Source organism: Talpa occidentalis, unplaced genomic scaffold, assembly GCF_014898055.3.
Source record: "Talpa occidentalis isolate TD23 unplaced genomic scaffold, MPIMG_talOcc4v2.1 talOcc4.7, whole genome shotgun sequence".
NCBI lineage: Eukaryota > Metazoa > Chordata > Mammalia > Eulipotyphla > Talpidae > Talpa > Talpa occidentalis.
In genome coordinates, this window is record NW_023605083.1 from 108,669,228 (window position 1) to 108,689,091 (window position 19,864).

At 36.5% G+C, this 19,864-nt stretch overlaps 1 protein-coding gene and 1 pseudogene across 2 annotated transcripts in view; one reads left to right on the forward strand and one right to left on the reverse strand.

The window, feature by feature from the left end:
- The window catches only part of VMP1 (vacuole membrane protein 1), a 102,922-nt gene that overhangs the window by 80,861 nt on the left and 2,197 nt on the right, over nt 1-19,864 (reverse strand). For both annotated transcript variants that reach the window (XM_037491873.2, XM_037491872.2), the window contains exons 2-5: nt 6,626-6,727; nt 3,684-3,819; nt 2,351-2,441; nt 1,233-1,343 (exon numbers count right to left, since the gene is read on the reverse strand). In XM_037491873.2, the coding sequence (XP_037347770.1) occupies nt 1,233-1,343; nt 2,351-2,441; nt 3,684-3,819; nt 6,626-6,701 (414 nt within the window). In that variant the 5' untranslated portion in view covers nt 6,702-6,727. The remainder of the gene's footprint in view (nt 1-1,232; nt 1,344-2,350; nt 2,442-3,683; nt 3,820-6,625; nt 6,728-19,864) is intronic.
- On the forward strand, nt 11,861-11,961 carry LOC119233085 (U6 spliceosomal RNA; annotated as a pseudogene).

Genomic DNA, 19,864 nt, shown 5'->3' on the forward strand with positions numbered 1-19,864 from the left:
CTAAACAAGGTCAACCCTGCAAGGTCCCTTTCAAATCAAACAAGAGCACAAAGCTGGATCATGCTGAGAAGGCTATGCATCACAAGGCATGACCAGGAACGCTGGGGGTGTGCCCCCCCCCGCCCCCCCCCCCCAGGCACGCTGTGCCTGCTGAGGACCATACTCCTCATTTATACATCAGAGGTAAGACCCTGAGGACCCATGTATAACAAAGAACCCCAGAAGCAGATCAGTGGAATGCCTTGTTGATAAGATTAAAATCTTGGCTAGGGAATTAGGGCATGATATCAATGACAATACCTAGTCATCAAGCAGATAAGAAGTGCCTGGAGGGCAGACTCACAATCCCTGATTTTCTACATTCTTCCCCTTTCTTTAATCTCCTTCCTCCTTAATTTCCTTCCCCTTTCCATTGGCTCCACCCCCTTACAGCAGATGCTGTGTATCAACAAAAAGGCCAGGATCTTGCTCTTCAGCAGCATCCTGCATTATGTAGCCTGTGATGTTGCCTGATGCAACATTTGGGCAATTTTGCCTATTTAGGAAAACCTCTGTTATTTCACTATAGAAAGAACATCCCTTGCTCTTGCAAAATGCAGCGCTTGTCTTTTAAGACTGCCTACCTGTGTCTTTTTTCTTTTCCTCAATAAACTTCCCCTGTGTCGATGAATGGGAACCTCTGACTTCTTTCTCAGAGAGACCTAAGAGCCCCATGAACCTAACCCCATCATCTGAACCCCAAACATGGTTTAAGAAAGGACTTAGTTCCACAGATGTAATGCTTCATCAAGTATATGCAACAAGAGTATGTGTGCACAGTGTCTGAGGATCGAAGGGCAGACTTTCTCATTTGCTCATTAATGGAGAAAGCAAATTACCCATATTCATTCTAAGCTTCAAGCAGAATTTTGTACACTTATATAACCTCAACTATTAAAATGACAACTGTACAAGCAAGAGAACTGCTATTCAAATATTTGAAAAGAAAAAAACTTCCTGGCTGAATTAAGTAACAATCTCATATTTGCCTAAGGGATTTTCCCTTTCTTTTTTAAATCTTCAACCCGAAAGGAAAGAAAAACACAGAATTTTAAATTAAAGCACTGAGAGGATAAGCATGCTTATAAAATGCAAAGGATAAATTAAAAAATTCAAAATTTAATTTCTGAAGGAAAATCACCAATTAAAATATAATCTTTTAATCCTGCTTATTAAAAGAAAGATATTCTTACCAGATAAAGCAGAAAGGTGTGCAGCCCTGTTCCAAGTCCAACAGAAGACAAAATTCCTAAGCCTATCCAGTAGGCATACAAAAGGAACTGCTTCTCTATACGTCGCACATACTGAAACACAAAAGTAATCAGGTGAAATAACAAGAAAGAATTCTTAAACAGAAATGTTGCATTTTAAACTAGAATCAAAATAAAGCAAATCAAAGTAAGTTTTTAATAGGAAGCAACTATTAAGATCAAAAACCCTTTGAGGAGGCATAATTTCTCTAATATGTGGTAAAGATGGGGAAAAAAATCTAATTGGAGTAAAATTCTTTAATTCTAAAATTTAAACTGTAAATACCATTCTTATTGGAATACATTAATGATTTGCTATTTTTAACAAAATTTATGAACAAATGTCTTATTTTCCCTTTATTAATGTACTTAACAGACTACAGGACATGAAGTTCCCTTTTTATACACAAAAACCTAACCTTCAATGTACGATGAGCACATTTGTTTGGCTGGATCACAGGAGAATACTGTAGAAGCTATGAAGACTTTCGTAGTGATTAAAGGTAGCTATTTTGATTAAACACCATCAGATAGTTACATTTAAATCCTTGAAGTTAAAAAGTAATGATACAGACCAAAATAAATTTGAGCAACCAAGAACTACAAAAGGATATTTTCATTAGTTTTAAAACACATAAAAGATACCAGTTATGAGATAAATTTAACAACAAAAAAAATAAGCTTAAAAATTTTGAAGGCAGGGCCTCCCCGGTGGCACAGCGGTTGAGCACTGGGTTTCGAAGCTGCCCACAGCCTCTGCAGCACTGGTTCAATCCCCGGCTGCTGGGCGAGGGTCCCACATGGCACGCAGACCTCTCCTGCTGCCTGCTGCTCCCCTCAGCAGTGTACTTTGTCAGTCTGCCTGCTCTGCTCTCCCCTTTGGCTCTGGTGAATTCTCTCACCCTCCCGCGTTTCTGACTGTACCCAGTGCTTGTATAAATAAATAAATAAATCTTAAAAAAAAATGTTGAAGGCAGAAATTCTCTGAAACCCAAAATAGTCCCATTTTCAAACTGAGATTAGGGAAGGTGCAAGATTGGAAACATTGCTGAACTACTTACCTGTTGATGAGCTCCTTCAACATAATACGTAGCTATAAGCACAGCAAGCAGCAGTAAAAAAGACAACACAATGCTTTGACGATGCCATAATCTTAAAAAAATTAAAAAACAAAAAGAAATATCAATCTCATTTTTATGATTCATCACTCTCAAAGCAATATACTGCTGAAGTAGCTATTTACTTCAATATAGAATCAACTCTTTCCAGGTTCAGCTCTCCTGTCCTTAAATACTATGGTGCTTTGAAGTGTAGAAGGGAGATTAAATGGGCACAGAACCCAATTTCTTATCATAAACCCATTGCTACCTTTCTTTTAGCCAAAGACTATCTTTTTTACACCCCAGCTTCTAATTGGGAGAAGCATATAATGGAAAGAACCTTGAAGTCAGAGTACATGGGTCAGAGATCCTTAGGAATTAAATCTTAGCAACACTCATAACCAACCTAATTCTGTTTTTTTGTCTTAAAAATCATAATAATCATACGCTTCCTTTACAGTGTTTGTGGAGTTGCTTTAGTAATCAAATAAACTGAAAAATGTTACAAAATACTATATAAACTCTAAGTACAATATACATGTCAGCTATTATTACAGATAATAACTTGGAAAGGCAATACCGAAAATGATAAGGCATATAAAAGTTCAACTTGCTCTTTATGAGGTTTGAAATAGGGTTTATAAGTACTAAATTTAAAGACAACATATTTCCTTGGCAGAGTCATTTTCCATTGGTTCAAACTATCAGTAAAAGTGCCACGTATCCTGAACCTTGTCCTACTAAAGAATCAGAGTATTAATATGCATTGGTTTGATTTTTCCCTGCAGGTATAGCCAGAAGGAAAAAAAAAATCTCATTTTTAGTCATTGTTAATAACCCAAAGAGCAAAGAGCAATATGTTCTCCTAATCTTTTTTTATCAAACTATAGAAAGGAAAATAAATATTCCTATAACATCCTAAATTTACTTAATCCATTTTGAGAGGGCACATGGCTAAAATTAGTTTCTAAAATTTCTATAATTAGTAAATAAAGTTTGTATAAAAGATTATGGAATGAGCCTCCCCAGTGGCTTAGGGGTTAAGTCTCAGAGCTTCCACCACAAAGGCCTGAATTCAATCCCCAGCCAGGGAGCTAAACCACATGGCACAGCAGACCTCTCCTGTCTGGCCCACTGCTCCCCTTAGCAGTATATTTCAGTAGATCTGCCTGTTCTGTCCCCGCTGTCTCTAGTAAATCCTCTCAGCTCCTCCAACTCTGGCCTACACCCCAGTTCTTCTACGCAAAAATAAATAAAATCTTTTTTAAAAAAAAGATTATGGAAGACTCTTTACTTTGAGGTCCACTCCTTCAAGATTACTAGGATTTCCAGAGAAAAATACTGCAAGGTAATAAGTGGCTGTCTCCACAGGACGATATTTTGCCTTTCTTCTCGATCCCTCCTCTTCTTTTCATTCATTGAAGAGGGGTCTGAAAAACATTAAAAGATATAAAAAAATTTTTCTGACATATATGCTCACTCTTCCCAATCACTTTCAAAATTCATCTCCTTTCCAGTTCCACATTTTGAAAGACTATACATATACCTCAATGTAAAAATGTGGCTCACATATGACAGGTATGGGATAGGTGCTTTTGCTCCACTTTTGCAAGTATTTTATTGTTAGGACATAAGTTTCTATTCTTGTACACCATTGGAATGCTAAATTGGCCCACCTTCAATAAAGTACCATTTTGCAAGTATTTTATTGTTAGGACATAAGTTTCTATTCTTGTACACCATTGGAATGCTAAATTGGCCCACCTTCTATAAAGTACCATTTTGTATCAGATCATAAAGTGGTTTAAAGCTTAAAATATAAAGGTGAACTACTTGGATCATAAAGTGGTTTAAAGCTTAAAATATAAAGGTAAACTACTTGGTTCTAGGGCCTCCTGGAGTTAAAGTCTCAGCAGTATGAAGTTAATAGCAGCCGTGGCAGCATGAGTTCAATCCCTAGCCAGGCAGCAAACCCACGTAGTGCAGCAGATCTCTCCTGTCTCACTCACTGCTCCCCTCAGCAGTGTATTTCAGTGGATCCACCTGCTCTGCTCCCCACTCTGTCTCTGGTGAATCCTCTCACCTGCCACATCTCTGTCCTATACCCCAGCTCTTATATGCATAAATAAAATAAATCTTTAAAAAAAAGAAAAGACTACTTGGTTTTATTTATTTATTAAAAGATTTTATTTATTTATACATACAAGAACTGGGGTACAGGCCAGAGGTGTGGGGGGATGAGAGGATTCACGAGAGACAGACTAGGGAACAGAACAGGCAGATTGACTGAAATACAATGCTGAGGAGAGCAGCGGGCTAATCAGGAGAGGTCTGCTATACCATGTGGGTAGCTCCATGGCAGGGGATCAAACTCGTGCCACAGGGATAGCTTCATAGGTTGCATCTTAACCCCATGCACCACCAGGGAGGCCCAAGACTACTTGGTTTTATTTTTATTTTTTTATTTTTTTTTTTTTATTTTTTTTTTTTTTTTTTTTTTATAGAGGCATGTTTATTTCTTTATTTATTCGTCTTGTTTATTTGTTCTGTTTACACATGCACTGGGTACAGTCAGAAGCACGGGAGGGTGAGGGAATTCACCAGAGCCAGAGCAGGGAGCAGAGCAGACAGAAGGACTGAAGTACACTGCTGAGGGGAGCAGCGGGCGGCAGGAGAGGCCTGCGCGCCATGTGGGACCCTCCTCAGGTGGCCGGGGAGCAGCCGGGGATCGAACCGGCACCGCAGAGGCCGCGGGCAGCTTCGCAACCCAGCGCTCAACCGCTGCGCCACCGGGGAGGCCCAAGACTACTTGGTTTTAAATCCTGTTTCTGACACCTACTAGTCATGTGACATTGGGCACGTTAGATACTTTTCTATGCCTTAGTTTTCTCTAAAATGAAGATAAAAATAGTACTTACTTTTTAGGGTCATTGTAAAGATTAAATGAGTTAATAAAGATAAAAATAGTACTTACTTTTTAGGGTCATTGTAAAGATTAAATGAGTTAATAAAGGTAAAGTCTTAGGAGAGTTTGACACTGCATGTAATTAAGTCATTATCTACTGAAATTACATATGCATATATAGTGTAACCCAGTAACTTCACTTCTAAGAATAATTAGGTGTAAAGAGAGATGACTTCTGTATAAGTTTATTCAATGCAGCATTAAACTTCCTAGCAAAAGTTTATGAAGAACCAATAGAAGACTAAGAAGTGATTAAAATGATGTACTCGTACAGTGATTACTAAACACCCATAATAAAGAAATCCTTTCGACTGTTCTAAAAATGCAGGGGAAAATAATGGCAAAGAGTATGTTATCCTAACATTAATTTTAAATTGGAAGGGGGTGGTCAGTGGGGAAAGAATATATAAATGCATGTGGTTGCTGAACAAAAGGAAAGAAAAATAACACTCAAAAGCTGTTAATGGGAAAAGATTATGATATATGCAATGTCAAGCTCTGAATCCTGAATCTCAATGCAGTGATATAAAATTTAAGTAAGCCAAGTCAGATCAATGCTGCAAAATGTTTTCTGCAAGGCAGTGTAATAAACAAAATAAAAGGAAATTACTATTTAAAATAGCTTACACTTCTAACAGAAGGTAATTTCTATGTTGTAAAGTTATCATGCTGGGGATATTTGCAATGCACTTGAGCTGCCAAGTAATTTAAAAGTTAAAGAAAATTGTTATTATTAACAGAAAAGAAAAAAACCTTGCACTTTCCTTTAAACACAAAGTTCCTCCTTATAGCACCTCTATAAACTAGAGGAGTAATTTTTCGGGTAACTGTATGTATAATTTATGTATGTGTGCATGTATATATGCATGTATGTATAGTATATTTAGTCAGCTATACTAAATATACTAGAATTTACCACAAATTAAAATTTAAGTTTATTTTTTGCACACCCCCCTCTCAAATATAAATGTATTCATCTCAAACCAAATTTTGAAACAAATCTACAACAAACACATTCTGACTTTTTGGATAATTGTCTATTTAGTGTGATATGTAAAATTATAAATATTTCTAAAGTTATATAATAGCATGATAAGGTTGTGCATCAAACAAAACCAAATTAATTAATCATATGTAAGATTCATAAAGCTTAAATAATTATAAGATTATTTTATTAACAAGATAATATTGTATATATTTCTATTTTATTTCAATGAAAAGGATATCATTTAAACCTGTACATTTTCTCCCTCCAAACTATTATACTTTACCTGTGAAGTTTCCATTATATTGTTCCTTATTCATTGCTACACGTCTCTGGTCACAATTTTTTCCATTCTCTGCCATTTCATAGATCAACAACTCTTGAGGAGCTAATACAAGCAAAATAAAATCCAGTGATATGTTATACACTTCTTTGCATCTATGACAGAATATAACTGAATACAAAAATAACAAGATAGTGATACCCCCCATGCTATTAGAATAATGTTTAGAAATCCTAACAGAAGTAGTAAGAATATAAAATACTTTTCCAGTTATTTCAGTGATGTTCCAGATAAAAATTTGTCCATTAATACTAGATATCAAATACAAGAGTAGTAACCTCAAATATTAATAAGTTATAAAGTGTAAGATATCTTGCACTTCTACCAGATGGGAATTTCTGTGATGTAATTCTGTGATGTAACTGCCATGTTGGGGTGTTATTTGCAAAGTCCACTGCACAATTTAATATATGCACTTCTGCTCTAATTTGACCAATCTTTCACAGTCCTTTTAGCATTAGAAGAAAATGGACTGTATTATCAAACATGTCAAAAAATTTCAAATACTAGCTAATAGAATTCAACAGTGCATCACAAGGATTATACACCATGATCAAGTGTGATTCATGCCATGGAAGCAAGGATGGTTTAATATACATAAATCAATTAATGTAACATACTGTACCATGTCAACAAAAAGATAAAAATCATGATAATATCAACAGATGCAGAGAAAATATTTGCTAAGATTCAACACCCATTTATGATAAAAACTGTAAACAAGATGGGAATAGAAGGAAACTATCTCAATATAATAAAGGCCATATATCTCAAACCAAGAGTTAATAGAATATTAAGTGGTGAAAAATTGAATGTTTTCAGCTTTGAAATAAGAAAGATCTGGCAGAAGACAAGGATGCCCACTGTCATCACTTCTGTTTAATTTGGTAATAGAGGTTTTGACCAGCACTAATGAGGCACACATAGGAAGTAAAGGGAATCTAAGTTTAAAAGAAGTGAAACTATCACTATTCACGGACAATATATTATATACAGAAGATCTTAAAGACTCCATCAAAAAGTTATTAGGAACAATAAATAAATACAGCTGGGCCTCCCCTGGTGGCACAGTGGTTGAGTGCTGAGCTGCAAAGCTGCCTGAAGCCTTGCAGCGCCAGTTCGATCCCTAGCTGCTGGCGAGGATCCCACATGGTGCGCAGACCTCTCCTGCTGCCCGCTGCTCCCCTGAGCAGTGTATTTCGTTAGTCTGCCTGTTCTGCTCCCCATTCTGGCTCTGGTGAATCCTCTCACCTTCCCACGCTTCTGACTGTACCCAGTGCTTGTATAAATAAAATAATTTAAAAAAAAAAACAAAAAAAAAATACAGCAAAAAGTGTCACTCACCTCTGAAATATATGACCAATCAAACGGTCATATTAGCCAAGTTAACAATAAACCCTAGAAAGCTGATTATATAACTAAGGCTATATCCTCCCACTTAGCTGTAAATGGCAACATTTTGTCTTTCCTTATGGCTGAAGAGTATTTGATGGTGTGACTATACAGCTTCTTAACCCAATCTTCCATCTATGATCATTTATGTTATTTCCATGTGCTAGCTAACTTCTGTAAATACTGCTGCAATATTATAAAGGATATATTTTTTGAACTAATGGTTTTCAAGTTCTTTGGATAGATGCCAGTGTGTGGGACTGCTGGGACATATGGCATTTCCATTTTTAGTTTTTAAAGATAAATCCAGATCACTTTTCAAAATGGCTGTAAGTTTACATTCCCACACACAGTAGTTCTTCCACTCTTCAGCATCTGTTGTTGGGAGTAGGATGGGTCTTTTTAATATGTACCATTCTGAAAGGCTTGAGGTGATATCTCATTGTAATTTGAACCTACATCTCCCTTATTAGAAGAGATAATGAGCATTTTTCCATGTATCCACTGACCTTTTGGATATCCTCCTTAGTGAACTTTGGGTTTTTTGTTGTTGTTGGACTAGGTTTTTTATGTATCTTGAATATTAACCCCTTGACAAGTTGTGCAATGTGTATTTCCTCCACTTAGTAGAATGTCTCCATTTAGTAGGATGTCTATCTAATCTCCAGATAGATAGATAGATAGATAGATAGATAGATAGACAGATATAGACAGACAAGATTTTTTTGGCTTACATTTTCTTCCATGTTGTAAATACTTTTAAATTTGAGGTAATTCCAGTATTTATGCTTGTTTTTAATTTCCCTTCCCGTAGGAGTCAAGTCTCCAAAAACGTCTTCATCATTGATGTCCTGGATCATATTACCAGTTTTCTTATATATATTTTGCCATTACAGGTCTTATGCATTTGGAACTTATATTTGTGCACTGAGTTAGAAAGTGACCCAATCTTATACTTTTACACATGACAGTCCAGCTTTCCCAGCATTATTTGTTAAAGACACTCTCCCTGCCCCATTAAGGATTGATATGCATCTGGACTCATTTCTGAGCTTTCAATTCTTTTCCATTGATATACTAAATGATCTATGTGTCTATCTTTATACCAATACCATATTGTTTTAAATAGTACAGTGTAAGATCAGATAACATGATGCCCGTGTTTCCTATTTTTCAGGACTGCTTTTGCTTTTTGAGACCCTTATGGTTCCATATACATTTCAATATTTTTTGTTAAATTTCTTTTAAAAACACTGTATTTTGGGATCTCCCTCCTGATGCAAAGTGTTAAGTCTCAGCACTATGAAGCTATCAGCAGGCACTTCAGCACAAGTTCAATCCCCAGCCAGGAAGCTAAACCACAATGTGCAGCAGACCTCTCCTGTCTGGCCAACTATTCCCCTCAGCAGTATATTTTAGTAAATCCATCTGTTCTGCTCCTCCCTCTGTCTCTGGTGAATCCTCTCACCTCCCCCCCTCCCCAACCACCGGCCTACACCTCAGCTCTTGTATGCATAAACAAATAAAATAAATCTTAAAAATACTGTAGTTTGATAGGGATTGCATTAAATTTATATGTTGCCTTAGGTAGAACAGTCATTTTTTATTATATTAATTCTCTCCAGCCATGAGCAGGGGATGTCTTCCCATCTCCTTTGTCATTATCAAACTCCTTTAAATTTTTGTAGTTCTCATTGTATCTGTCCTTTACTGACTTGGTTAGATTAATTCTGAGGTACTTAATTCATTTTGGGAGAGTGTGAATGGAATTATCTTCTTGATTTCTTTTTCTCCTCATTTGTTGTTAGTATATAAAACTGCAACAGATTTTTCTATGTTGATTCTTTAACCTGCCATTTCACTATATTCATTCATTGTCTCTAACAGCTCCCTGGTGAAGTCTTTAGGGTTTTCCATATATAGTATAATATAATAATATATATAATACAACATATAACATATATAATATGACATTGTCTGCAAACAGTGATAGCTTTACTTCTTTTTTGACTCATATTCCTTTTATTTCCTGTTGGTGTCTGATTGCTTTTGTTAAAACCTCTAATTCTAAATTAAACAAAAGTAGTGATAGTGGGCATCTTTTTCTTGCTTCTAATCTTAAAGGGAAAAGCTTTCAGTTTTTCACTATTATCTATGATATTGGCTGCTTGCTTGTAATACATGGTTATCTTTATATTGTTATCGTAAGAGCAAAGATCTAAACTGATAGGCCTGATACCCTACCAGACACTTCTCTACCTACATAGTGAAGAAAGGTCATGTGAGGCCACAGCAAGAAGATGGAAGCCTCTAAGTCAGGGACAGAGATAAATTATCAAAGAAACCAGTAGGCATCTTGACTTTGGACTTCCAGTCTCCATAATTTGAGAAAATAAATTTCTGTTGTTTAAGTCAGCCAGACGTGGTACTCCGTTATGGCAAATAAGTCTCAGCAAACTAAAATAATGCTGATTAGTATAAATAAGGGGAACTGGATTACAAGATAACAATATTTCTCTTGCAAAGATTAATAATCGTTATTCTTATTTATGAATTTGGTTACAATAATTCTAACCCCTGGAGTCCATTCAGGCATAAGTTTACTACTCAAAATTTCTAACTATAAAGCTAAGGACTACACATTTATACCAAGGATCCTGAAGCCCTGTGAGGATTTAACAGCATAGCTAGTCCATCTTTATCCAGGGTATTTCCTGTGAAATTGACCACATTTGTTTGAAACTGCAACTGTGACAACTTAATCTAGCATCAAAACTTAATTTACTCATGATCACCTTCATCGTTATAAAATGACCCATTTTATAGCAAATTTTGGGGACAGCCATCTATACAACCTGTGTGATTTGAAACCCTATTAGATCAAGTAGCATCTGGACTATGTATTTTACCACTACTACTCCATACCCCAAGATTGACTGTATCCATCCTATTCTAATTCAGTTCTCCATCTCAACTGAAGTAGTTTTATTTCTCTGCAGCTAAAATAATCCTACCACCATGACTTACTAGTTGTGTGACCTTGAGTAATTTAAGCCTTTGCATTTGAGTTTATCTGTAAAATATATTGATTTCTATAACCCTTAAATGATTTTTTTGTTGTTGCTTTGGGGACTCTCAGCAAGTTAGTTTCTCTACTTAAAGAGAAATTATATAATCATCCTGCAAAGGGACTGGCACATAACGGGCACTTAATGTTAGTGTCTCCCTGCCCTTTTCTTTTTTTTTTTTTTATAGAGGCATGTTTTTATTTATTTATTTGTTTGTTCGTTTGTTTTGTTTGTACATGCACTGGGTACAGTCAGAAGCGCGGGAGGGTGAGAGAACTCACCAGAGTCAGAGCAGGGAGCAGAGCAGGCAGAAGGACCGAGGCACACTGCTGAGGGGAGCAGCGGGCGGCAGGAGAGGTCTGCACGCCATGTGGGACCCTCCTCCGGTGGCCGGGGAGCAGCCGGGAATCGAACCGGCGCCGCAGAGGCAGCGGGCAGCCTCGCAACCCAGCGCTCAACCGCTGCGCCACCGGGGAGGCCCTCCCTGCCCTTTTCAATGTTACAATTTTCCAAAATAATCATCGTGACTACAACCCAAATATTCACTTACAGACATGTTTCCATATTTCTATATTATACAAGAGCCTGCATAACTAGTTTCCACAGAAGCAGACACAGAATCAGAAAAATCTTAGTCTGCTATGTTGGATAAGAAAAATGAATTTCAACATTTTCAAAAGTACTAAAAAGAACAATCTGTTAAAAATTATTATATGTCTTGCTTCGGCAGCACATATACTAAAACTGGAACGATACAGAGAAGATTAGCATCCCCTGCGCAAGGATGACACGCAAATTCGTAAAGCAATCCATATTTTTCAAACAACTATGAACCAGAGACACTCTATGGGGGGTGAGGGGCAGGGAAAGGAGGGATTGGGGTCAAAATAAGGGGGTTGTAATTGTATGAGGAATATAAAAATAAAATTTAAATTAAAAAAACAGGATATGCAAGATTGAAAAAAAATTATTATATGGTAAAAGGGCTCCAATCTATGTAACCAGGATAAGATGAATTAATCATTTTTAATGAGAGCAACTTTTCATAGTTCAAGGAAGTAGTATTGAATTTGGAAATTTTCTTAAGGTTTATTTGTTAATGCATACAAGAACTGTGTTGTAGGCCAGAGATGCGGGGTGGTAAAAAGATTCACCAGAGACAAAGTAGGGAGCAGAAAAGGAGGATCTACTGAAATACACTGCTGAGGGGAACAGCAGGCAAGACAAGAGAGGTCTGCTGCACCATGTGGGTCAGCTCCCTGGCTAGGGATGGAACTAATGCTGCAGTGGCTGATAATAGCTTGAAAGTGCTGAGACTTAACCCCTGTGCCACCAGGGAGGCTCTGAATTTGGAAATTTATGATGAAAAGGTATCATTCAGATCCCTGGATGTGGAAGTAAATCCAAAATATTCCTTGGTTGTTGAAAGAAATCTCCTCAAATAGGGATTTAGTACATATTCTTGACGTTCAATGGAGCTTCCTTGCAGTGAGAGTGGTGTAATATCAATTTTAACAACGTACATTTTAATATTAGTCTTCTTTCTAAGACAGGCTGTTGAAATAAACTGTATGTCTGTAAAGGAAATAAGATTACAGAAATAGGATAGAAAAGTAACAGATATCAAATAATAATTTTCATTGTTGAGATATATTTAAATATAAGAAATGTTTAAAAGGCTGTAACCAGCAAATTTTAAATGCAGCTGAAACATTTAAAATGAAAGGTTGATATTTAAATATGTGGTGGGGGGGTTGCTTGTTCCTGGCAGAAGTGCTTAGAAAACACTGCTAAAAACAGTTTACAAAAGGCCTTTGTAGGCTGTACATGTAGTGCTAAAATTACAATAGTTCATTCATTTTAAACATTAGCTACGTTTGTAAGGCAAAATCAATATAAAATTCAATTATGTGAGTCTCCTCCCCCCAAAGCAAGACAAAAAATTTAAGGATAACACAACAATAGCAACTCCCTGAGTAATATCAGTTACTGGAAAATTTAACAGATTAAAAGGAAAACAAAGTATGAGCATAAAGCCATTAGTATGAGTTTTCTTTGGTCACTGAATTCTAAAGTAAAATGAATATACTTCCTGTTAAGAAAATCATTTAAGTGGGGCACTTGCTGTAAGAAAATTGGAAAAAAAAAGTAAATCATATATTCAGATGAATTCTACTTTCTCACAAAATATTAAATCAACCTTCTTCACAGAACACACTTTTCATCAAACAAGGTATAAAAAGACAGCCAAAGCCAACTTAAATGTACCTTCAGTAATCTTTCTTGTTTCCCTAAGTGTGCATACTTAATGGAATTATTTAGTATTCAGTCACAGATTATTCCAAAATAGCTGCAGATTTCCCTAAAACTGTTAAGATTAAGAAATTGCAATTTACTCTTGGAAACAGAATCAGTAATCTAAGAGTAATACATAGTCTTCACAAGTGAGGCTTTGACAAGTTTTCCAGTTGTACAGGGATGTAAAGTCAAAGATAATTCAAACACAATTGCTGATAGCAGAGCAACTGTCAGGTCACCTGACTCTGAGCCAGACAGAAACTGGCACATGTTCCTGGTACCTTAAGAATGTGTTCTCTGAAAATTCATGATTTGAATAAGAATACCTGACAAAATTTTTTGAATCTTTTTAAACCTTCTAAGGTTTGGGAGAATTAGTTAAAATCCCAAGGTAGTCTATAATTTAAAAACATTCAAAATCTCAGTAAATCTCCCCAAAAACTGATTTGGCAGGTTATAATTACATATTTCTGGCCTAAAATGTCCACTAATTTAATTTAGCAAAGAGTAAAATATATTCATCAGTTTTCTGATTGTTGTAAAGGCTACTGCTTCAGATTGAATTATTAATTAAAGAAAACTCTAAGCAAACCTCCTCTCCCCCCACTCAGTCCCCCGCCACCAAAAAAAAAAAACAACCCATTACCCTGAAAGATATTTTAAGGACTTCCTTTTTGATACTCTCAAAGGTTGAGGGGAAGGTTTGCTCATCTCTAACATCCAGCACATAAAGGTATCATTTGTTTCTTCTGAGGGCTGGACAGGTTGGGACACAGACATTTTGTTTATGAAATCTACAGCTAACCCTGGGTTTCAACAAACTCTGGCGTCACTGACCTGGAGGCTTCAGGAACCCTCTACGTTACTAATGCTGGCTGCTTATATGCTTATGCTAATTTTTGCAGCACTGTGTTTTCAAGGTATCTTCACAGAACATCAGGACTCTTTGGTCACCAAAGGAGGAAGGAGCAGACCTCAAAGTCAAGCCAGTTAAGATCAGATTAAAGAGTATGCCCAGGGAAGGAAAGTGACCAAAAGTACCAAACAGCTCATACTGTTAATATCCCCACTACTTGGTGGGACTTAGCTGCCGCTTTCTGTACAGTGATGTATACTAATGCATGATCACCACCATGCCAAGAGAGGAATGCCCAAGATCACCACCATGCCAAGAGAGGAATGCCAAGAGAGGAACGTCACAACCAAGGACACCATGCTGTCACAACCATGCTGTCCCCTACTACCCCAAGCACAACTCAATATATCCATCTCCTCTGGTGCCAAATTGGGAGCCTCTTCTGCACAGAGAGGTCTCCCTGGGACTCTGTCTCATGCTTTTTAGCCTTCAAACAAACCTCAGCCCCTCCCCCCATGTCTGGAGTCCTCATTTCATTTCGCACTAGGGTTCTCAAAAGCTGGACAGGTTGGTCTGGTGTCTGGTAATATATGCCTTAACCCATAACCATTGGCTCCCAAGGAGCCAAGGTTCCAAGCAGTCGACAGGCCCAAAGTGCAAATGCTTTTCAAGTCTTTGATTGAGTAACTCTTGCTAAAAGCAAGTCACATAGTCAAGTACAGTGTCAAGGGGTTGAGAAACAAACTCTAAAAGTAAAATCACATTGCAAAGAGGTATGCATACACTGACAAGAAGAATTTGTAACCATTTTGCAAATCAACACTTGATTTTACAATCTGTCACTCCATTCTTTACATACATTCCTTTGGAAAAATTAGGAAGAATGACAACAGCAAAGTATGGGAAACAAAGTATGAAAACAAACAAAGTATAGGAAACAACAAAGTATGGGAAACAAAGTCAAATATTGGCACACCCTATGTTAGCAAGTCTATGCTTTATTATATAGGTTAAAAAAAATCTCTTGCACATGTGCTATAAACAAATCAAATGTCCTTTGTTAGGAGAATAGTTAAGTAAATTGGGGTGTAGTTACCTAAGAAAGTAATACACAGTAGTAAAAATGAAATTTTCATTTACTCATTTAACAAATATTTATTGAGTGCCAGGTATAGCTTGAGATTCTAGAGAACAGCAGTGGAGAGACAAAATTCAAACATGTCAAACAGTGTCAAGTGCTACAGTAAGAAATAATGTATGCATATATACGTGCTTATACATAATTTTTAAAAATATTTTATTTATTTATGCATACAAGAACTGGGGTGTAGACCAGAGGGGGTGGGTGGGAAAGGATTCACCAGAGACAGAGTAGGGAGTAGAACAGGCAGATCTACTAAAATATACTGCCCATGGAGCAGTGGGCCAAACAGGAGAGGTGTGCTGTGCCATGTGGGTAACCTCCCTGGCTGGGGATTAAATTCATGCTGCAATGGCGTCGATAGCTTGATAGCACTGAGACTTTAACCCCTGAACCACCAGGGAGGCCTGCCTATACATAATTTTTAACGGAGTACATAGAGAAGTTTTCTCTGAGAATTTGACATTAGAGTAGAGCCATGAAAAAATATGGGCAAATAACACTGTAGGGAAGAGAAAAAGCAGTGCATGCTTTATCTAGCACATTTGACAAATTAATAGTTACTAAGGATACTGGTAAATTCAAATATTCAAAATTTTTAAAATGGGGTTTGTAGATACAGAGAACCTAGTGATAATTCCATGATTATTTAAAAAAGGTTAAAGGAAATTCCTCTGCTCTATAGAAGCAGTACAAAAGAATCTTTTTTAAAATTTTTAATGAGAACCTTGTATATTTTCCAGAGATGAAAATTTCTGAAAGGAATCAGACTCAACAATGAGGAAAGAATTAGCTCAGCCAATTCAACTTTACTGGACTTTTTTCTGCTTTCATTTCGATCACAGAGATGATCATTTCTTAAAAGAATTCTGAATAAGTAAAAACTTACCTATGCTGAAGAAAATAAGAAAAGTGGAAAATCTTGTCCCCCACTGTCCCTCATTTATCTAGTATTCTTCCAGCTAGATGTCCTTCTGTGTATATGATCATTCTTTCCTCAAATTCTCCTTAGCTTCTTTGCCATCTCTCTTTTCATGACCTGAGCTAGTTCTTCTTTCCAGTCTCTCCTTAAGACTTAACCTGGTTTACCGTTTAAAATACTAACCTGAATTTGTATTCCCACTCCTGATCTCTAGATTTGTATACTTAAGAATACCACTTGCATGATTCCTAAGCATCTCAAATTCAACAGTCCTTTCTTCCCCATCTCCCTTCTAGAAACAAACCAACCTGGTCCTCCCCCAACATTCCCACTCCCAGTACTTGGCACAACCATACATACACCCAGTTACTAAATCCAGAAACCTAGTCATCCTAGAGTCTTCTTGTTTCCTTACTCCTCACATCTAATCCAGGACTCACTTCTATTCCAAATATATTTAGTAGCCACCCACTGCTCTCCACTTCTTTTTTTTTTTTTTTTGCCACCATCCAAGTCCAGAGAGATTCTGTCTTTAGTTCTCAGTTGGACTATTACAATAGACTCCTAACTTGTCTCCATTTCTATTTTTGTCCCTTTAACTCATCCTTTACATAAGAGCAAGAGTGAACTTAATATAAATCATATTGCCCCTCTACTTGAAATGGTATAACAACTTCCCTATCATACTCAAAATCATATATACTCAAAATCATACTCATTTCCATGGCCTGCAAAGTTCTACATAACCTGGACCATAGTGTGAATCCCATCTCATCTCGGGTCACTGTATTCCAGGTATACTCTACTAGTAAAGTCTCAAACATATACATATCCAGCATTTACTCTCTTAGACCCTTGTATGTTTCTTTCGTAACATTTATTACACTGTGTATTCTTTCATTTTATATTTATTTTTTCTCTATCAGTCTCCACTAGCGTGATTGTCTCTATTTCCCACTGTTTTCCCCAGAACCTAGTAAGGGAAACAAGATGTCTGCTCAGTGATTAGATGAATGAACAGTTACGACAAAAGATCGCACTGCAATGTGGTCTTCCCATCAAAGAAAGAAGACATCATTGAATACTAAACCCCACAGTGAAATTCTGTGTTAATGGCATACACAGGTAATGCAAACCAATAACAATCATTCAAAAAAGTTTGAGAGAATGGTCTACATGAATTCCTCATTTGGTTAAGACTCCCACATAGGTTAAAAAAATTCACAATTTATTTATTTATTTGTTGAATCTTCATTAATAAAGACTGAACAATATCAAGCAACATAAAGACATGTTTTCAAAAGAAGGTTGGGAAAGAGTTTTTAACAGGCCTCATGATGATAAGGATTAATCATGATTAAGGAAATGCCAGGCACTGTTCTAAATGCTTTAGTTAAATCTATTCATTTAGACCACATAAAGTCAGAGACTTCACTGCTTAGGAGGAAACTAAGATAGCAAGATGTTTAGCAACTAGCACAAGGGTTGCACAGTAGCAGACCTGGAATTTGAACCAATGTAATCTAACTTCATAGCGCAGGCTCTAAACAATATCTTACCTAGTCTTTACAGAAAAATCTAAAAGACCAATGTTATTGCATACTAAAGAACCTCAGGAACAAGAGAAAAAAATCACAATGAACTACTGAAAAGTTTATGTATTTCTGGAAAACAGACAAACTCTTTAGCAACTGTAATTGGATTAGCTGGGATAAAATTACTCAATGGACTGACCTTGCTTACTTTAAAAATGCCTTAAGCTATCACCTTTTATATGACATAAAAAAGTAACTCCTGTTTAAATATCCTTCAAGAACATTTTAAAAATTGTTTTACATAGGGTCTACATAATACATAACATCAGTTCAGTAAACTATACAAACTTGCTTTCTCAGGGGGAAAAAAAAGGATTTTCTTGAAATAGGTTTTAAAAACTTTATCCCCCAAAATATTTGCAAGCCTCTGTGAAAACACATTATCAACTAACACAACAAACAAGTTATCACTTCAATCCATCCAGTTTGTTTCTGTGGTTAGTCAGGATTGTCTAACCTGAAGTTCATTTCCAAACCAAAAAGACAGAAACAAAGAGCACTTGGGCATAAACAGCAGTGTCAATAGAACCTGGCGCTATCATCTCCAAGAAAGGACAGAGAGCCAACATGTTTTGTAAAATCAATGTAAACAAAAATGGTTCCCAAAGACAAAGAACTCTTCCACAGTGGTTACTGACCTAGAATAAATAACTAGAGAAATTACTCCATATATTAACAAATGGTTTAAAAAAACAGAACATTAAAATTACAAATAGTTTGGGAAACTTTTTCAACAGGGGCAAAGAAATTAACACAGCTTCCTTTATCATTAGCAATTACAACACTCAGCAGAAGTGTACAAAGATCCTGTCTTTTCCACTTGTCGGAAAGAAGACACCTTGGTGGTAACTGAAAGCAATGAAGCAGGAACTCAAAGTAACTGTTCTGAAGCAAAGAAACTAGTTTTTCCTTTCCTTATTCCATTCTACAGTGAGTATTACCAAACACTGTATTTTTGTTTTCCTAGAATTTACAAGACTAAATCTGCTAACAAGGCAGAAAAGAGAACACAAACATGCCTTTGAAACATAAAACATTTTCGTGCAAACCAGGAAATATCAATGCATATAAAGATGTTAAACCTTAGCAAAACAGAAAGAGCACTTGTGATCTTAGTTCCATTTCTGACACATTACTGCCTAAGCCTCTTGAACTCTAGCAAGCAAACACATTGTTTCTGGATCCCAATTTTCTGTTAAATGCAAAGATTTAATATATGTTCACAGAGGTTGCTATAATTAAAAATATTGCTTTCAGTAGGTTTCAGTGAAATGACAAAGTTTCTTACTTTAGTAAAGCTACTTTTAATAGCCTTCAGTTAACAATTTTAAGTACCAAAACTGTAGTTTCTTCTGCACTTGGAAATTCTTAAGTGACAATAATAGATGGTGACCAATTTAAACTCCCAAATGAAAAACTCATTTTACAGTCACCTACTTATTAACCACGGTGACTAATTCAATGGATCACAGTACCAAACTTTTATTATGTTCAAAAGTAGGACAAAGCTCATCTCAGAAAAGTGATAATATTTTCACATAAAAGAACACACTTAAATATCAAATTTTGGAATAATGAAAATAGTTTCACTCTGATAACATTTCCAGCCCTCAGAGTAAAATGACAATATCACAACATTTTATTTATATGGTGATTTCACATATTCTATTTCAAACATTGTGATAACCTATGAAGTGAGTGTATTTTTATCAACACAATTTAGTCCAGCTCGGAATTATGTAGGCTGTCACCCTGCACTGATTAAGTACTGAAACCAACTACAGTCCAGCTCTTCTGATTTAAAGTTTAATAATCTGGGCCTCCCCGGTGGCGCAGTGATTTGAGCGCTGGGTTGCGAAGCTGCCCCCAGCCTCTGCAGCGCCGGTTCAATCCTCGGCCGCCTGCGAGGG